The sequence below is a fragment of the Perca flavescens genome, chromosome 6 (assembly GCF_004354835.1).
Source record: "Perca flavescens isolate YP-PL-M2 chromosome 6, PFLA_1.0, whole genome shotgun sequence".
Lineage (NCBI taxonomy): Eukaryota > Metazoa > Chordata > Actinopteri > Perciformes > Percidae > Perca > Perca flavescens.
The window spans coordinates 20,475,057-20,490,895 of record NC_041336.1 but is presented as its reverse complement, the minus strand read 5'-3'; the positions used below and the strand labels follow the sequence as shown (position 1 = coordinate 20,490,895).

General features: G+C 40.6%; 1 protein-coding gene across 1 annotated transcript; it reads right to left on the bottom strand.

Moving 5' to 3' along the window:
• Positions 1-2,394: 2,394 nt before the first annotated feature.
• steap4 (STEAP family member 4) lies at positions 2,395-9,324 on the bottom strand. The gene is made up of 10 exons (XM_028580421.1): positions 8,856-9,324; positions 8,376-8,483; positions 8,212-8,282; positions 8,001-8,088; positions 6,841-7,119; positions 6,621-6,715; positions 6,407-6,517; positions 5,080-5,122; positions 4,746-4,910; positions 2,395-3,231 (listed from the first exon to the last, which is right to left on the bottom strand). The coding sequence occupies exons 1-10, from the start codon at positions 9,084-9,086 to the stop codon at positions 2,980-2,982; spliced, it is 1,443 nt and encodes a 480-aa protein (XP_028436222.1). The 5' UTR covers positions 9,087-9,324; the 3' UTR covers positions 2,395-2,979.
• Between the last annotated feature and the right edge of the window lie 6,515 nt (positions 9,325-15,839).

The window sequence follows — 15,839 nt, the reverse complement described above, 5'->3', positions numbered from 1 at the left end:
GGTTGTGTTGGTCACTCTGGCACAAACTGCACGCCCAAGCTGATCCCACAAGTGTTCAAAGGGGTTGAGGTCAGGACTGCTGGTTGAAGAATGGGATGCCATCCCACAGCCGTGTGTGACCAGGCTGGTGACCAGCATGAGGAGGAGGTACCAGGCTGTTGTGGCTGTGTATGGTTCTTCCACACGCTAGTGAGGCTCCTGTTTATGAAATGAATACATTGTTCAATTGCCAATATGTCTTGTTTCTTCAAACTTCAATCATGCAATCCACCAAACACCAAACGAGTCAATGGCAGAATAAGCCGTTTGGCATTGGCAGAGAAGATTTGGCAAATTTTTCATGGGCACAACCTACATACTCAGCGCTGCTGCTCATCCCACAATTGCATGTTCCTTACAAATGGGGCACCATTTGAAAGGGAACTAAACAGGCTTTCCAAAGGTATAAGATTTATTGCCAAAAAGCATTGTTACCACAGAGAAATAATCTACCAAACACAAATTTCCTTACTTTTTGTGCAACATTTATTTGCTATGTGCCACTATAGCTTAGTGGAGTAATGGCGTCCTGAGCATAGAATTAAGTCACACTCCCTTTGTGTGTGTTGTAATCCAAGCTTCTCTGTTCTTTGTTTTCATAAGCGGTCTGTCCATGAGAGCCTTGTGCATTGGTATCAGACGCCGAGGGCCGTGACAAAGTGTTGGTACTTGATGAGTTGGGAAATGGTCTTTAAGAGCCACGTGGAGGCAATCCCAGACCACTTTGTTCTACTAGAACAAATCCAGCCTCTCCAATTTTGATTGTTTGTTTTAAGGTAATTAAAATCATGTGATGAATAATTTTGTTTGTCTCATGTTTCCCTTTCTTTCCCTCCTTCGTCTTCCTACACTACAGGTGTGTGTTTGTGCCCTACAGTATGTTCTGAATGCATTCATGTACAGTATGTGACAACATACTGCAAGTGTGCATGCCCACTTATCCAAGTTTAATGCTTAATCACGTGTCACTAACAACTACCAGTTATCAGTGCTGCTTTCTTCACTCCCTTAATGATCAACTTAAATTACTCGCTGCAGCACAACATCAAGGCCCTATCTGTACTGTCACATCCAAATATCATATCCTCCCTGCAGAGGACTTCAGTGATGGAGGAGTCTGCATGCTCCTCTATCCACTGATGTGATGAGATCCAGTAGTGGCTGGGTAGAAGCCCGCAACTCAGAGCGAATGTTTCCTGGAGAACGGCATCAGATCAGCCGGAGGGATGAACCCTGGAGAGGGATCAGACCAGGACGACTAGACAGAGCACACTCAACTCAGCAGGAAAAACCTCTCTCAGTTTGACTGAACTTTCAGACAAGATTAAAGACATGGTAAGGAGAAAGAGAGTAAAGGCAACACTGTTCAGTCACAATGAAATGTATTGAACAGTGGTTACACTTGACATGTAGCATCATTAATAAGGACGAACAAAAGATCCAAAAATCTTAATTTACAGAAAAGGATACAAAGTGAATTGATTAAACAAAAGCCGCCATGTAGATGCAGGTTGATGAGTAAGTGTGTATAAAAATGAAAGTCAAACTCTTGCTGTTGATGTTAAGGGAATTACAACAGAGTTGCCTGCCTCAGAGTTAGACTCTCTAACAATACTGGATGTACATGATCATTGTGAAATGATTCAACTCTAGTGTTAAAATCCTATACGGCTGCTTTAATGCATGTGTCTATGATTCTCTAAGGCAGAGGTTCTCAATCTTTTTTAGAACCAAGGACCCCTTACAAGATAGAGAATATTCTGTCTCTGTCTATCCCTTGGAATAATTTGACAAAGCCTATTTTTTTACACTTCTACAGTCTTAGTTATGTAAAAAAAAACACACAAAAATGTAATAGATATGTATTAGACATGTATTAAAGAAACACGCTGACTTATTGGGAATTTAGCTTATTCTCCATAACCCCCAGAGTTAGACAAGTCAATACATATCCTTCTCATCTCCATGCGATCTGTAATGCTGTCTGACGGCTCCAGCGGCATCAGGCCAGCACAGAACATGCAGGTGAATGGTTCATGGGCGGAGTGATATGCTCGCAGCAAGCCTGTCTGAGAATATAGTTCCCAGTTTGTTTACTGTTAGAAGACGGCTGTGTCTCATGTTACGTTGTTTTTTGTACATGCTGTGACTCTACAAATCACAACATGTAAATAGGAACTTGTTGGTGTTATTTTGTCACTTTTGTCACAATTGGGAGCAGTAGGCTAGTTGGAACCAGTTACCTGCAGGATCTGTGCTAGGCTAAGCTAATGCTGGAGCCGTCAGACAGCGTTACAGCACGCACGGAGATGAGAAGGGTATGCATCGACTTGTCTAACTCTGGGGGTTACGGTGAATAAGCTAAATTCCCAATAAATCGGCGTGTTCCTTTAAACATATTTGCAGATTATACGAGTTATAGATTTGTTAGTTTGGTGCGTAATCTATTAACTATTATAAATCTTGATTTTTATAATTTGTATTATAAATCAGTTCGTTGAGCTATGAAGCTTTTTGTAAAAAGAAAGAAAGTGTCATGGTGATTTAAATTAATTTAGAATTAATCTGAAAACCTTTCAAGGACCCCCTGGCAGAGTGCCACAGACCACTGGGGGTCCCTGGACCCTACTTTGAGATTAATGCTCTAAGGTATTTGTATAACTGATAAAAGCATACACATTGTATCATATACTATGTTTAAAAAATGGAACAATTCCAAGATGATTACACAAAGAGAGACTAAAAGGAGTTTCAATCAATTGCCTTTGTTGACTATGTTGACAATAGAGAGCAGAACAATACGTGTAAATTGGATCTGTGACGTCCAAAACAATGAGCTGGGGTTATCTGATAATAGAGCTCTTAGAAGGCAAGTCACTGTGGTGTCTTTGTGTTGGCCTTTTTCAGTGCATACCATTGTTTTTGTGTCTGTCATAGTCTCTATGTTAGCAGTGGTTTCTCACTGCCGTCCTGCGTATCAGTCCTCTCCCAGCCCTGTCGAATGCGGGTGAGGCTGCGGTCCACACAGGGCAGGAGGAGCAGGAGCTTGAGCACTATCAACACAGAAGGCAACACCAGAGCGAGCATGTAGGCCGGAGGCATGTGCCATTTGTAGGAACGAAGGAACCCGGCCCAGCCGTACAGGTAGGTGTGAAGGGTACAGAAGAACACTGTCAGGTATCCCAGCTTGGACTGGAAGAGAAAAAAAAACAGTAAGACATTCACAGATTCACATAGTTACACTTGCACTAATAAACACAGAACTAATTACTGTGTAATAGGCTCAGTAAGTGATAGACTGACCTTTACAGAGACAAGCTTTAACCTATACATCATCTACTTACACACACACACACACACACACACATACAGTACTGTATGCACATAGTGATAATTCAACTACTGTAGATAGGGAATGTGCATACACCATACACACTTGCAAATTTACAGGCATGTAGATCCATTCCGTAGACATGAACTGAACCTAAAGACTGTGGCGAAGAATAATGTATGCCCCCCAAATTACATGTGATGAATAACTTAACATTTAAAGCACTGCTCTAATTTGGGCTGGAGTAAAGGGGAGGAGGGTGTGGAATGAGAAAATGAGCTTGACATGACCCAGTTACATTTATGAATGAGTTTGTTCCCTTTAGTGAGACCGATTTAAATTTCGATTGGTCAAAGTGGTGGAAAAAAGGTAAATATTTGTGGCTGCAGAGTAAAAACAATCACAGCGAAAGATTTATCGAGGGAAGGATGGAAATACCACCAACACACTTTCAACAGATTACTTCCAACAGGAAGTTGGAAACATCTGCCTGGCCCCCGTAACTGTTTTCCATCTGGGCTAAAGCACAGAACTGTTCTTATGAGTCATAGCTTAAAACTTGGCTAATGGGCATGATGTGAATATCGTTGTAAACAGTTTTTCTGCCAGTATTCAAACACTTTAAAGGTCCAGTAGGTTCTCTGTAAATGTCCACACTAACTGAACCTCGGGAGCCTAGAGCATAAACAGATGCAATACTGTCGTGGCAGAACATTTCATAAAGCACTTTAAAATACTTCCAGTGGGCACCTTGTGAGTGGATACCAACTGAGCCTATTTAATATTGTGAGCATGTATCTCTGTGTTAACTAAATCATCAATCTGGTTGTCATTTGCAGCTTTTCAAGGCCACAGCGTAGAGGTGAGATAATCAGTTGTCCTAAATTATATTTCCCAAAGAGCTTATTTCTATTCATTTTATCAGAAGCTTACTAATCAAAATATTTTATAAAAAATGGCTCTAAAATGACTGACAATGTGTTTGCCTGCCATTCAGTTTCCTTGTTGTGTGCTACGAGTGCCAAATCTGTTGGTCTTTCTTCTCTTTTTTTTTAATGGTATAGCATTTAAGTGCAAAGAATATACATACACACGTACTTTCTTAGTTTGTGGGCTGATTAAGTTTCTGAAGACATGATCGGAATACAAACAAACCTTTGTCATTTTAGGTTTCCAGCAAAGGTTTCAATCTGTTATTTAATATTTCCCGTAAAAAGACACAAAGGCACAAATATGTGGTTAAGATGTTGGAAAGTTTTCTTGGGAGACCATAGAGCCAGCACCACTGGAAACTCCACATTCCTTCAGTTGTGACTACCAGTGTTTCACTATGTAAACAGGATGCAGATTTTGACGGGATGCACAACGTCTGTACCTGTATGAAGCTGAACTCCCTCCAGCTGAGAGCGTTGCTGACAGATGGGAGAGAGGTTATTCCCAACAGGAGAAACAGGCCAAATCCCAGAATCCCCATAGAGTAGTAAGAGTCTGAACGCCAGGCCATGGTGGTGTCAAACACTGAAGTTTGGTTCTCCCTGATCTTAAAGTGACAGTACACAAGACAGAGAGATATGTATAAACAGTTTCTGTACTGAAACAGTACAGCATTATGCAAAGACATCTCTAAAGTTGTATATGAAGGCAGTACTTTTAATTCTTATTATTTGGCTTATTATTTAGTTTATTTTCCAGCTGCACGTTTGTCTTACCTGTGAGATGGTTTTTGCAGAAAGCCGGAATCTCACATAATATCTAGGGAAGAAAATTATAAAACTGTTTAGATAAAAAAAAACATCTGGCCTTATTCTTTTACATATCTACAGTAATAAAAATAATAATAATAACAATAATAATAATAATAATAATACATTTTTTTTTTTAAATAAAAGTTACTCAAAGGCACGTTACAGGGTAAAAACAAAGAAAAACAATAGCAAGATCAGTAAAAAAAACATCAATAACAGCTAAACTAAAATTTCAAATAAATATGAATGAGCTGCAGCAAAACAACATAGAAACAGGATACAAACAAATAGAAACAGCTAAGTTGGTTACAGGTTAAAAGCAGCTTTAGACAACAGATGGGTTTTGAAGTGTGGTTTTGAAGTTAGCAAGTGATGTGGAAAGTCTGAGGTGTTCCAGAGGGAGTGGACAGCAACAGAAAAAGCCCTGTCCCCCCAAGTTTGGTGCTTGGGGCGGGTGAGAGGGGAAAGGAGGTTGGTATCTGTGGATCTGAGGTTGCGGGTGGGAGTATGACCTGCAGCAGCAGTAGCAACAACTCTGAACATCCTTTTATCACATGACTGTTGTTCCACTCTTCAGGTCACGGGACAACTGAGTTACCTCTGTGACAACATCGTCCATCCACTGAGGAGGACTGTGAGATGTGGCTGAAAATGCTAGCATAAATGTTCATATATATTCATGGTTATTTTTAACAACGGCCAACCAAAATCCTTTCAACCATTACAAACACCTTAGCAACCACCTAGCTACACTCTGCAAAGAGTTTGACAACTCTTTTCAGTGTGACTTCCAGTTTTTTTGACTGTGAATTTTCTGTCTTTCTTTCTTCTAATAATGCACTTTTCTATAAAAGGAGTCCCTGTAAGATTATTTAGGCATTTCTATGAAACTGAAGGCAAATTCTCAGAATTTTCTGGTTACATACAGTATGCTTTTAATCTCTGTGGGGTCTAACAATTATAATGCTATATAATTACCCTATTTTTGTATTGTTACAGTACACACTCAGTTGCCAGATTTGGGAAACCTATGATAAAATAAAATGCAACAGCCCTGTAACTCAATATATATCAATCAGGGTTGACTATATATTAGATCTCAGCACAAACCGCAGTGTCTAAAATGTACATAAAGTATATTTATATGTATTTATATTTTCATGAAGGAATGATTTATTGCTGGGCTGTTTTTACAGTTTAAGCTAGGTGTTCCTAATAAACCGGCTGAATTGACTGTAGTTAAAATTACTAAAATACATTTTTGAAGGAGTATAGGGCACCTGTTACATACCTTATGGGGATGATGAGAGTGTAGACCATATGTAGAAAAGCAAAGCCAAGTGCTACCAGTCCCAGCTGTTTCCTGCACAGCATCCAGCGATCCAACCAGTCAGGAAAACGCCTGAAACAAACATACTTTGACTTGCAGGATACAATATTTGAAATATACCGGAAATTGTCTCTGCAGACACTCAATATCAATCTATCCTGTTTTAATGTCGGACCTGTACTTGGTGCCTCTGTAGAGCTGAATGAAGCCAGCTATGACACCAGGCAGGTAACACAGAGACAACATGATGAGAGACACAATGGGAAACACCTGCAAGAAGGTTAGCAGTGAACACAGAAGTGGTTACTGTGAGGAAAACACACCCCAGATCCATGTTAGTTACTTTAAAAGAGAAAACAAATGCTACATTTTTAGAAACACTAAACAGTCTTCACCTTGTTGGCCAGGGACACCATGATTCTAAAGGAGTTGTCTTTCCCCTGTTCAACATACGAATAGACAACATCTCTAATGACTACATAGACAAATATGAAGGCAGTGAGGCCGACAGCCACGCATAGCGGCATCCTCCATTCTGGGAACAGCTGTAGTGGGAAGTCCTCCAGCTCTTTGGCTGCTGACAGAGAACCTTTATCCAAAGCAGCAAAGCCAAGTTTGGTGGCCACCTCTGCTACTGCCTGCTTTGCCTCAGCACCGTTTCCACACAGGTACACCTGGAGCATGGAAACATGACAACACCAATAGTTTTCAAAGCAATCGAAATGCCCCATGTGAGGAGTATATGTCTACATTATTTCATATTTATGCATTTATGTTTATGCATTTGGACACACAATGATAAAAGGATGGTAGACTCCAGGGGGATTGAACATAAAAGTACCTGGAGATGCCTGTGTCTTTCTATATGCAATACTTAATTTAGTTGAAGAAAGCAGGTAAAACAGTGCTCAGTCAACTCCTAGTGATGTTGCTGATTGTGCTCAAAATACACCAACACATACATAAACACACACCCCCCACAACACACATTCCTGTGTGTTTTTTACCATCCTCTGGGATTGCACAATCAGATCAAAATAAAACAGAAAACCCCACATATGCTGCAGCTTTGCAGAACAGAGCGAGAGAGCAAAGCATGTGATAGAGAGCTTAGATCTAAGAGACACTGTGGAGTTAATTGATTCAAGGATACATCAGAGATGGCATTCACAGCAAAGACACGAGGCTGACTCCTCAGATTTGGCTTCTTTTACTTGGATTTGGTTTGATCAGAACTTCAAAATGAGTTAAGTTTGGACTGAAATGCTTTCCTTTCTGAAAGAGACTATTATTTTTAACTTGTTGGTCAACGCCCCACTGTGCGAACACATCAGGGAATTGTAAAATGCTTGTAGTTCTGCAGCAGGCAAATAATTTAACAAGCAGTGCTGAATAGTTTAATTCTAAAATGAGACATGTCACCATTAGAAAAAAAAGGTGCATTCCTAAATAGCAGTAGAAGAAAAGTTGGTACTTTTTAAATTTTAGCAAGTGTCAAATACACTTCAAAATACATATTTGATTGAAAACAGAACATCACTAACACATTTATTACCTGTCTATTGGCATCTGAGGGTCCATTCTGCAGGGCCCACGCAGACAAGGTGTTGAAAGCCTTCACCACATGAGCTCCAGGGATCAGCCTGGACGACAAACAACAAACTGTTTCGCTTCATGTTCCACCAGTTGTTGGTGATTCGAACCACATGATCCATGAAATCGCCCAATATTTTAGGTAATTATATTATTGCCTGGTTTCCTCTTACCTCTGCAGACACTCAGCATTGGCCTCTGGGTATAGATTCTTCTTGAGGTTGTTGCTGACGTCCACCAGCACCTTCCAATCAATGAAATCAGCAGAGTGGATAAAAAGTTAGAAATGAACCAACTGCTATATTACACAACGGATTCTGACTGTGCAACAATGTACCTTTCCCTGGAGTTGAGGTGCAAGTTTTTCCAGGAAGTCATAGTGTTCTCTGTGAATACAAAGAAAGACCAGACTGGCTGATTGGGCTGCTGCCTCGTGGCTCATTGCCTGCAAAACACACAAACGCTATTGTCATGCATGGCCATTACATGTAGCAACACATTCACTTATAACAGGCTTGGCGTGTTCAGTGATAGTTCACTAGTCAAGTACATATTGCATGACAGATGAAAACAAAACCCAGCAACATGTGCAGACACACATGAACACGCAAATTATCAGTGACCTTGTTTAGCTCAGTCAATTTTCCAAGCCTGATAACAACTGTTTCTTTTCCCCCCAGCACTATCAATGCACTTCTATCTACAAAGTTATTTCTTTTCGTTCAGGACCATCATGCAACACACATTCTGAAATCAGCAACAATCACCAAACAAAATTCCAGAGTTTGAGAAGATGACGTCATGCAGTGTGTTGTACCTGAGCTCCCTGAGGCAAGGGGCCACAGCTGTGAGGTCTGCGGCTGCCGTACACCACCTTGTAGCCAGAATGAAGCAGACGCTGGCCCAGAGAGCGCCCTAAGTCTCCCGTCCCAAAGATACACAGCAGCTCCTGCTCAGGGGCAGCTGCTGTGCCCAGAGGATACAGCGACACACTCTCTGGCTTCACCTCCTTTGACACGCTGCTCAGTCTGTCAGCCGACATGGCCATAGTCCGACACAAACAGAAATTATATCTCCTGTGGATTTGACAGAACAAAACACTGCACCGTCTTTTCTGTCAAAACGTGTAATGTGTCCAGATTCAAGGCAAATGTAACAAAATAGTAGTCTTCAAAGTAACAGCTCTTCTGGATGCTTGTGGAAAAAAGTGTCAGCAAATCAACTGTCTGCCCCTCAAGTCCACGTGTCTGCTCTTCTAACTCATTGCTCTTTAGACTGACATATTTTCTGGCTTGAGTCAGTTTTTGTATTGGCCCATCCCCTCCCATGGCTCAGGGGGAAGTTGTCTAAACTGGGAAACTCCATGGCAAAAGGTGGGAGGTATGTGTGTCTCTGCTGGCACGGGTGTCAGCCTATGTCTCTGCGTGTTTTTGCCAGAAAGTTTTGTGGCAAAGTTTCAAGCAAGGCCTTCTTCTGGGATCATTCTCATCATTCATTATAGTGTGCCAAAATATTGACATGGGTTTTCCTAGTTTTACTAAATCACTGTGTTGACTACAAACATTATGAAACAAATAGAGAAAGTTAGTAAGTGAATGTTGCAATTCATTTGTCACAGTGTGAGGCAGATTCTAATCTCAGCTGCTCCAAGACAATTATAATGTGTATAATGTATATGTTTAAAATATAATAAAAAAAAAAAAAAAAAAAATTAACCAGTGTCCTAATTGCAGTTCAGACAAGAATATGATTATCTGACTGTTTAACTATTACAACAGGGAAGCAGTAACTCTGGGCTTTCTACAAACACACTATCTGGGCCGAGTCTAGGTCCCGATATGCAAAGACAATGTGCTGGAATGCTCCTAAGCCCCTCCTCTCTTCCCCTGCATGATCTTATTATACGACCATAAAATCCACATGCCCTACCAAGCGCATAATGACTTTGACATGTGTGCAAAACAAAAAACACAAATTCTTTGTATTAGCAGGAGGTTATTTGCCATACACTTGGAGTGAAAGAACACAATCCTTATAATCAGTTACTGATATGGTGGTCAGTAGAGGCGCTTGCTGATTCATGGGAACAGGCAAACCCACCAATTACAGTGTAATATTGTGCTGGCCCTATGAGTAATTCATATTTTTAGCCTGGTAACTGAAGTTGGCCTCTGAGTGCAGCCTTTTATATTTTCCCAGAGGTCCAGAATAGCTTTAGTGTTCAGGGTCGAGGTGAACCACAGGCCTAGTGACCTGTCCTACCACTGTAATTACTCCCTCTGCTCTGTTGCTTCGCTATGTAGCCAGTGTGTGTGTGTGTGTGTGTGTGTGTGTGTGTGTGTGTGTGTGTGTGTGTGTTTGTGGTAATTAGCCTGAGAATCATGCTGTTTGGTAAACAATCACTTTCTTAGTCTTTCTCCTACACGATCCTGAAGCCTAAATTAAAGTGATTCTCATGAAATGGGGGGGGGTTCACGCTTGATTAACAAAGAAAAATCATTTGTTTTTGCATCCATAAATTAGAACAAAAAAATGTCTGATAGAAAGTGATCTGAAATTGTTAATGTAAATCTGGCAGGTCAGTGTTGTTTATGAGTTGTGGTGTGGGGTTTTAGTTATAATAAATGACCCAGAGTTCCTTGCCCTCTGAAGCCAAGTTCAAAGATCAATCAGTAACAGCCCAAGAACAGAGCTCGACCTCAAAGAGCACAAGAGCTGCATTTAAGTACTCGTGAGCAACACGACAAACAATCATAGCCTCGAACAGTGTGGGTGGTTTTCTGATGATGTAAACAAAACTGAACGGAAGCAGCAATCGCATATCAAATGTCAAGTCTGAATAAAGGCACTCCCAGGCAAGGGTGATGATTGGACCGTCTAGTATTCCCAGGCCGGAGCCATTACCATGATTGGCTTCACACTGCGCAATATCTGATTGTCTAAGCAAAATGGAGTGTGCATTAGAGCCACAAGTCTATGCTAATGAATGCTGATGCATGAAATGAGGCTCACTGATACAGTAACATCCTCCTTTCTAGATAATTGTACTATAATCAAAATGATTGATTTTTTTGAATGCAGTGTTGTGTTTGGTAAAGTGTAGGGTTATGTGCTATTTGGCTATGGTGGAATTTAGACCCTAGAGAGCTGAAGAGAAGGAATAAGTGATGTAGGTTTTCTAAAATGGTGGGGTTATCAGAGCAGATGCTCCCCAGGTAATGGATTATCAGATACATGAATAACTGAAGCGATTATTCAGTGAATAGCATGGTCAGGGGGGGATGAATTATTAACTACATACAGTGGAAAGATTTGTTGCAGAGTGTGATTTGATGTCAAAATGAAAGAGGGGGATGGCATGGAGATGGGGGATGTGTGTTAGAAGTCCTGCTAGAGAATGGTTGCACAGTACACCAGCAATTTTGGGGGGTAGAGGTAGCTGGATCTGAGGTGTGACCAAGCCAAGGATCTATTGTGCCGCAGGGCAGAAAAGGAACGGAGAAACGTCCTGGTGAGGCAGGATGTTTGGTACATTGACTTTTCTGTCTTCTCACTTCACCTCCTCCACACCACACATCTGCCGTTATTATTTCCTTGAGGCACAAAGTGTCCTCGTATGAGCTATTCTTTTGAGGTTATGTTTTGGGTTTGCGGGCCATGACCTGACACAGCCTGAAAAGGCCACATCTAAAAACAGCTTTTCTTAAGGCAGAAACCTGAGTGGGCCCGGCTGAAAAACAAACCACATATACTCATCATTTGCTCAGAAAATGGCTAAGCTGTCAAAGCCCTTTTTTTGTTTTGTAGAGCGTTTAAATGAGTAACAGAAGAAAATAAAGTCCAGCTGGCTGGTTGGCAGTAGATGATATCCTTAGTAAAACTTATCTTGGCTTTGGACAGAGTCAGGGACAAGCTGTGCTTTTCCTCCTCCTCCTCTCTCTCTCTCTCTCTCTCTCTCTCTCTCTCTCTCTCTCTCTCTCTCTCTCTCTCTCTCTCTCTCTCTCTCTCTCTCTCAAAACCATCATTGTGATCCTTATGGAGATTTACAGTGAAATCTCCCTACTGACCCCTGCTGCACTTGTGCTCAATGAGTGGCCTGTAAAGTTAATGGGTCAGATCCAATCTTTCTTTGTAACACACTTTACACACATACACACACACTCACACACACACACACACACACACACACACACACACTCAACCGCACAATCTCATTTTCTCTCTTTCTCACACACACACACATCCTCCTGACTCTATTTTTGTCTCTTACAATTCAGAGTAGCATCAGGACATGGTCTAAGCTTTATAGGGGCTCTAATGAGCGAGCAGTAGTTATGTGGTAACACTGATATATGCAATACTACAGGAAGCCACAAGAATTGAGACAGGATATTGTGTGTATTTATTTTACACCATTTAGTGTACACAGTTGACACTGACAATTCTGTCCACAAAAACTAAAATATTGTGGTGTATTATATACACATAGTTTGACATCACGTAAATCTAAAAAAGTTGCAAAGAAATGGAAGGAGCTATTTTGGGCGCCTAAAAGCAAAATTCCCATTAATTTTCCCAATATACATTGTTATGTGACTGGCAGTTGGGTAATTTGTACAGCTTGGATTAGCCAAAATCTCTCCAGGTATTGTATCTCAACCTGTCCGCCAAGCCAAAATGATGAACAAAACATAATTTTTCAAAAACTGGAACTGAAATAATTCCAACTGGTGGTCATAACGTAAACCTATTTGATTGTTACATTGTTCAAAAAAGTCCCATGTTTTTTAATTAACACTGAAGACACAATTTTTTGAAATTTTGAAAACACTTGCAAAGTGATACCTTCAACTTTTCAACTCTATTGCATCACTCAACCTCAGCTAGAGGCCCAACCAGCAAAAGAGTAATTGGAAACACCTGTGTCGGTGTAAAAGACCTTTAAACAATAACTTGAAATACAAAATAATGCACTACAAAAACTATAGCCTTACCTCAAAATTAAAAATATAATGGGTAAAAATGAATGAGGTTTTAGCTGTTCTTGCTGAATGTCAGTCTTCTCAAATACTCTATCTGCAGAGTTGATATTTTGAGCCATGGCTCTGACCTCATCACTCTCTGCAAAGATTTGGAAGAATTTATTTTTTTGTTCCAGTCAGCTTCTCAGCATGAGCGATGGAATCCGGTTATTCCCATGATAGATTTCTGAATTTTTTTCCTCCAATGGTTTGAAGTAAGCGGGGTATTACTATCAGTAAGTATGATTGTTTGCCGTGTTGCTCACGAGTACTTGAATGCAGCGCTTGTGCTCTCTGAGGTCGAGCTCTGTTCTTGGGCTGTTACTGATTGATCTTTGAACTTGGCTTCAGAGGGCAAGGAACTCTGGGTCAGTTATTATAACTAAAACCCCACACCACAACTCATAAACAACACTGACCTGCCAGATTTACATTAAACTGCAACACTTTCAGATCATTTTCTATCTAATGATTTTTCTTTGTTAATCAAGCGTAACCGGGAAAAAATGCCATTAAGGACAAAAGCTTAGCTATAGGCTTAGGCCTATAGTGCACTACCCCACCTCCACAAAAAAAGGAGTACCTTGTTCAATTGTATTTGTCTGTTCTGTATGTTCAAAAATATAAAACAATAAAAAGTTTATCTAAAAAAAAAAGAACGGCTTGTGTATTACTAAGGCCACAGGGTCAAATTTAAATGATTTATTAAAAAATGTAATAACAATAACTTATAACAATAACTTATTTCAGGGTGACTCTGTTGTTTTTCAGACAACAGCAGCTACAGTCTGGTGTTACAATCCTTTACAGTGAAATACAGACACGCTTTTACACCGTTTGGCTGTCAGCATTTTAACCGTGTTTACTTCAGCTGCTAGCTAATGGTAGGCTAATGTTACCTGCTGCCAAATGTAGTGTTAGCTTCCCGTGCAGTGATGTTTCAGTTCCCTCTAACATCTGTTTTCAGAGCATCAGAGAGAAGCGCAGGCATTTAAGTGGCACCTAAAAAGGCACCGGTCGTTAAGGCACTGATGCTGTATCAGCACCGGGTCTGTGCAGGTGCACAAACCAATAGGGTGTCGGAATGTTATATGTTTATACTTCTCATCCAACCACAATAAAAAAAATTTTGTGTGTGTGTTTTTGAACGATGACAAGCGGGAATGAAAACAAGCCAAACTGAAATAGCAGTAACGAGGCTATTTTTAAAATGTAAGGAGTAGAAAGTAAAGATAATTGCGTGAAAATGTAAGGAGTAGAAGTAAGAAGTCTGCTGTAAAATAATTACTCCAGTAAAGCATAGATACCCAAAATGCAGCACTAGTAGAGTGTGTAACACGTGAGTGTGGCAGCATCTTGAATTGTCTACCTGAATAATCTTTGCAGGCTGTGCTCCATATATGTCATTTAGCATTTACTCTTTGTATTACACTATACCTGCTGAAAACAATTACAACTTGTAATTGCAACTGAAATTGCATTAGAATTTTAATTATTTTTATATTTCATAAAAAACATCTCTTGCCAAACACACTAAAACGAGAACTAAATTAACTGGAAGCAGCATGCTTAGATCAGAATATTTGCATGGAGGATGTGAACAAATCATGATATTTTAGTGTGTCATCTGTATGTGACCAGAAATGACCAGAAAGAAAATATTAACTAAAACTATTGAATGCATACAGGAAAATAAGTCAGCAGTGCCTGTCTGGCATAATCTTCCATGCACCCAGGGATATCACAGACTTCAGTGAGCTGTAGAAGTAAAACTTCACTTCATCCATGTCTAACCTAATCTGCCCTCCCTTCTCGTCTTTAATCACTCCATTCACTCCTTTTTTCTGTGTTTTTTTTTCTCTCCATTTTACTCGAGATCCCACTCCCTCTTGGCCCTTACAACATCAAATCTCACTCTGGAACAGAAGTCCTGATGGTAGTGAATATATAATTCATCCCCATGACCACACATTGCTGAATATTTCACTCTGACAGTCATGTATAATTATAGTTGACTCTGTCAGCGTGTCAGTCCAGTGCCCCCTTCTCTGGTAGATTTTCCACACAGCCCTTCAGGCCTTAAAAACAGTTTCCTGGCAGTGTGGGCTGCCTTTTCGTCTTTCGGAGGCAGTGGATTGCTCAATTACTGTCATTCGTTGACTGGCAAAACACCATTCACACCTGGTCCCACCTCCAATGAAACGCATAACGACTCACAATTACTGACAAAACTTGTGTTGCACCAAGCAGACATCCTGCATACTGTGGTGTTTAGGAAATTAGATAAAGCCAGCGGTAACGATCCTCACGAGGGTAGTAATGAGACTTAATGAGAGTTAATGGGGTTACAGTGATCGGGAGAGCGGAGAGACCCCAGGTTAATACGGCTACTAACAGGACAGAGACTGAGTGAGAGGGGGTATAACACACACACATAGGCTCCACGCACACAGAGCCATTATAAAAGCCTATCTCAGTGCTCGTGCAGTAGCCTGAAATCATTAGATTGTTATAACTATCCTCAGTTTAAGAATTATACATGAGCCTTCTGAAAGGTTTCTGTCTTTGATACTCTTGTCCTATGCAACCGTTAGAGTTATACAAGCAGTGTGTGTGTGTGTGTGTGTGTGTGTGTGTGTGTGTGTGTGTGCGCGCGTGTTTGAGACAGTGTGTTCTTTCAAGTCTTCTGCGCTTAACAGTAGTTAATGAGATCAGGGTGACTGTTACCTGTGAGGAGGCCTTTGATGAAATATGTTCAGAAAGAGAGGGGGTCGTAGAGA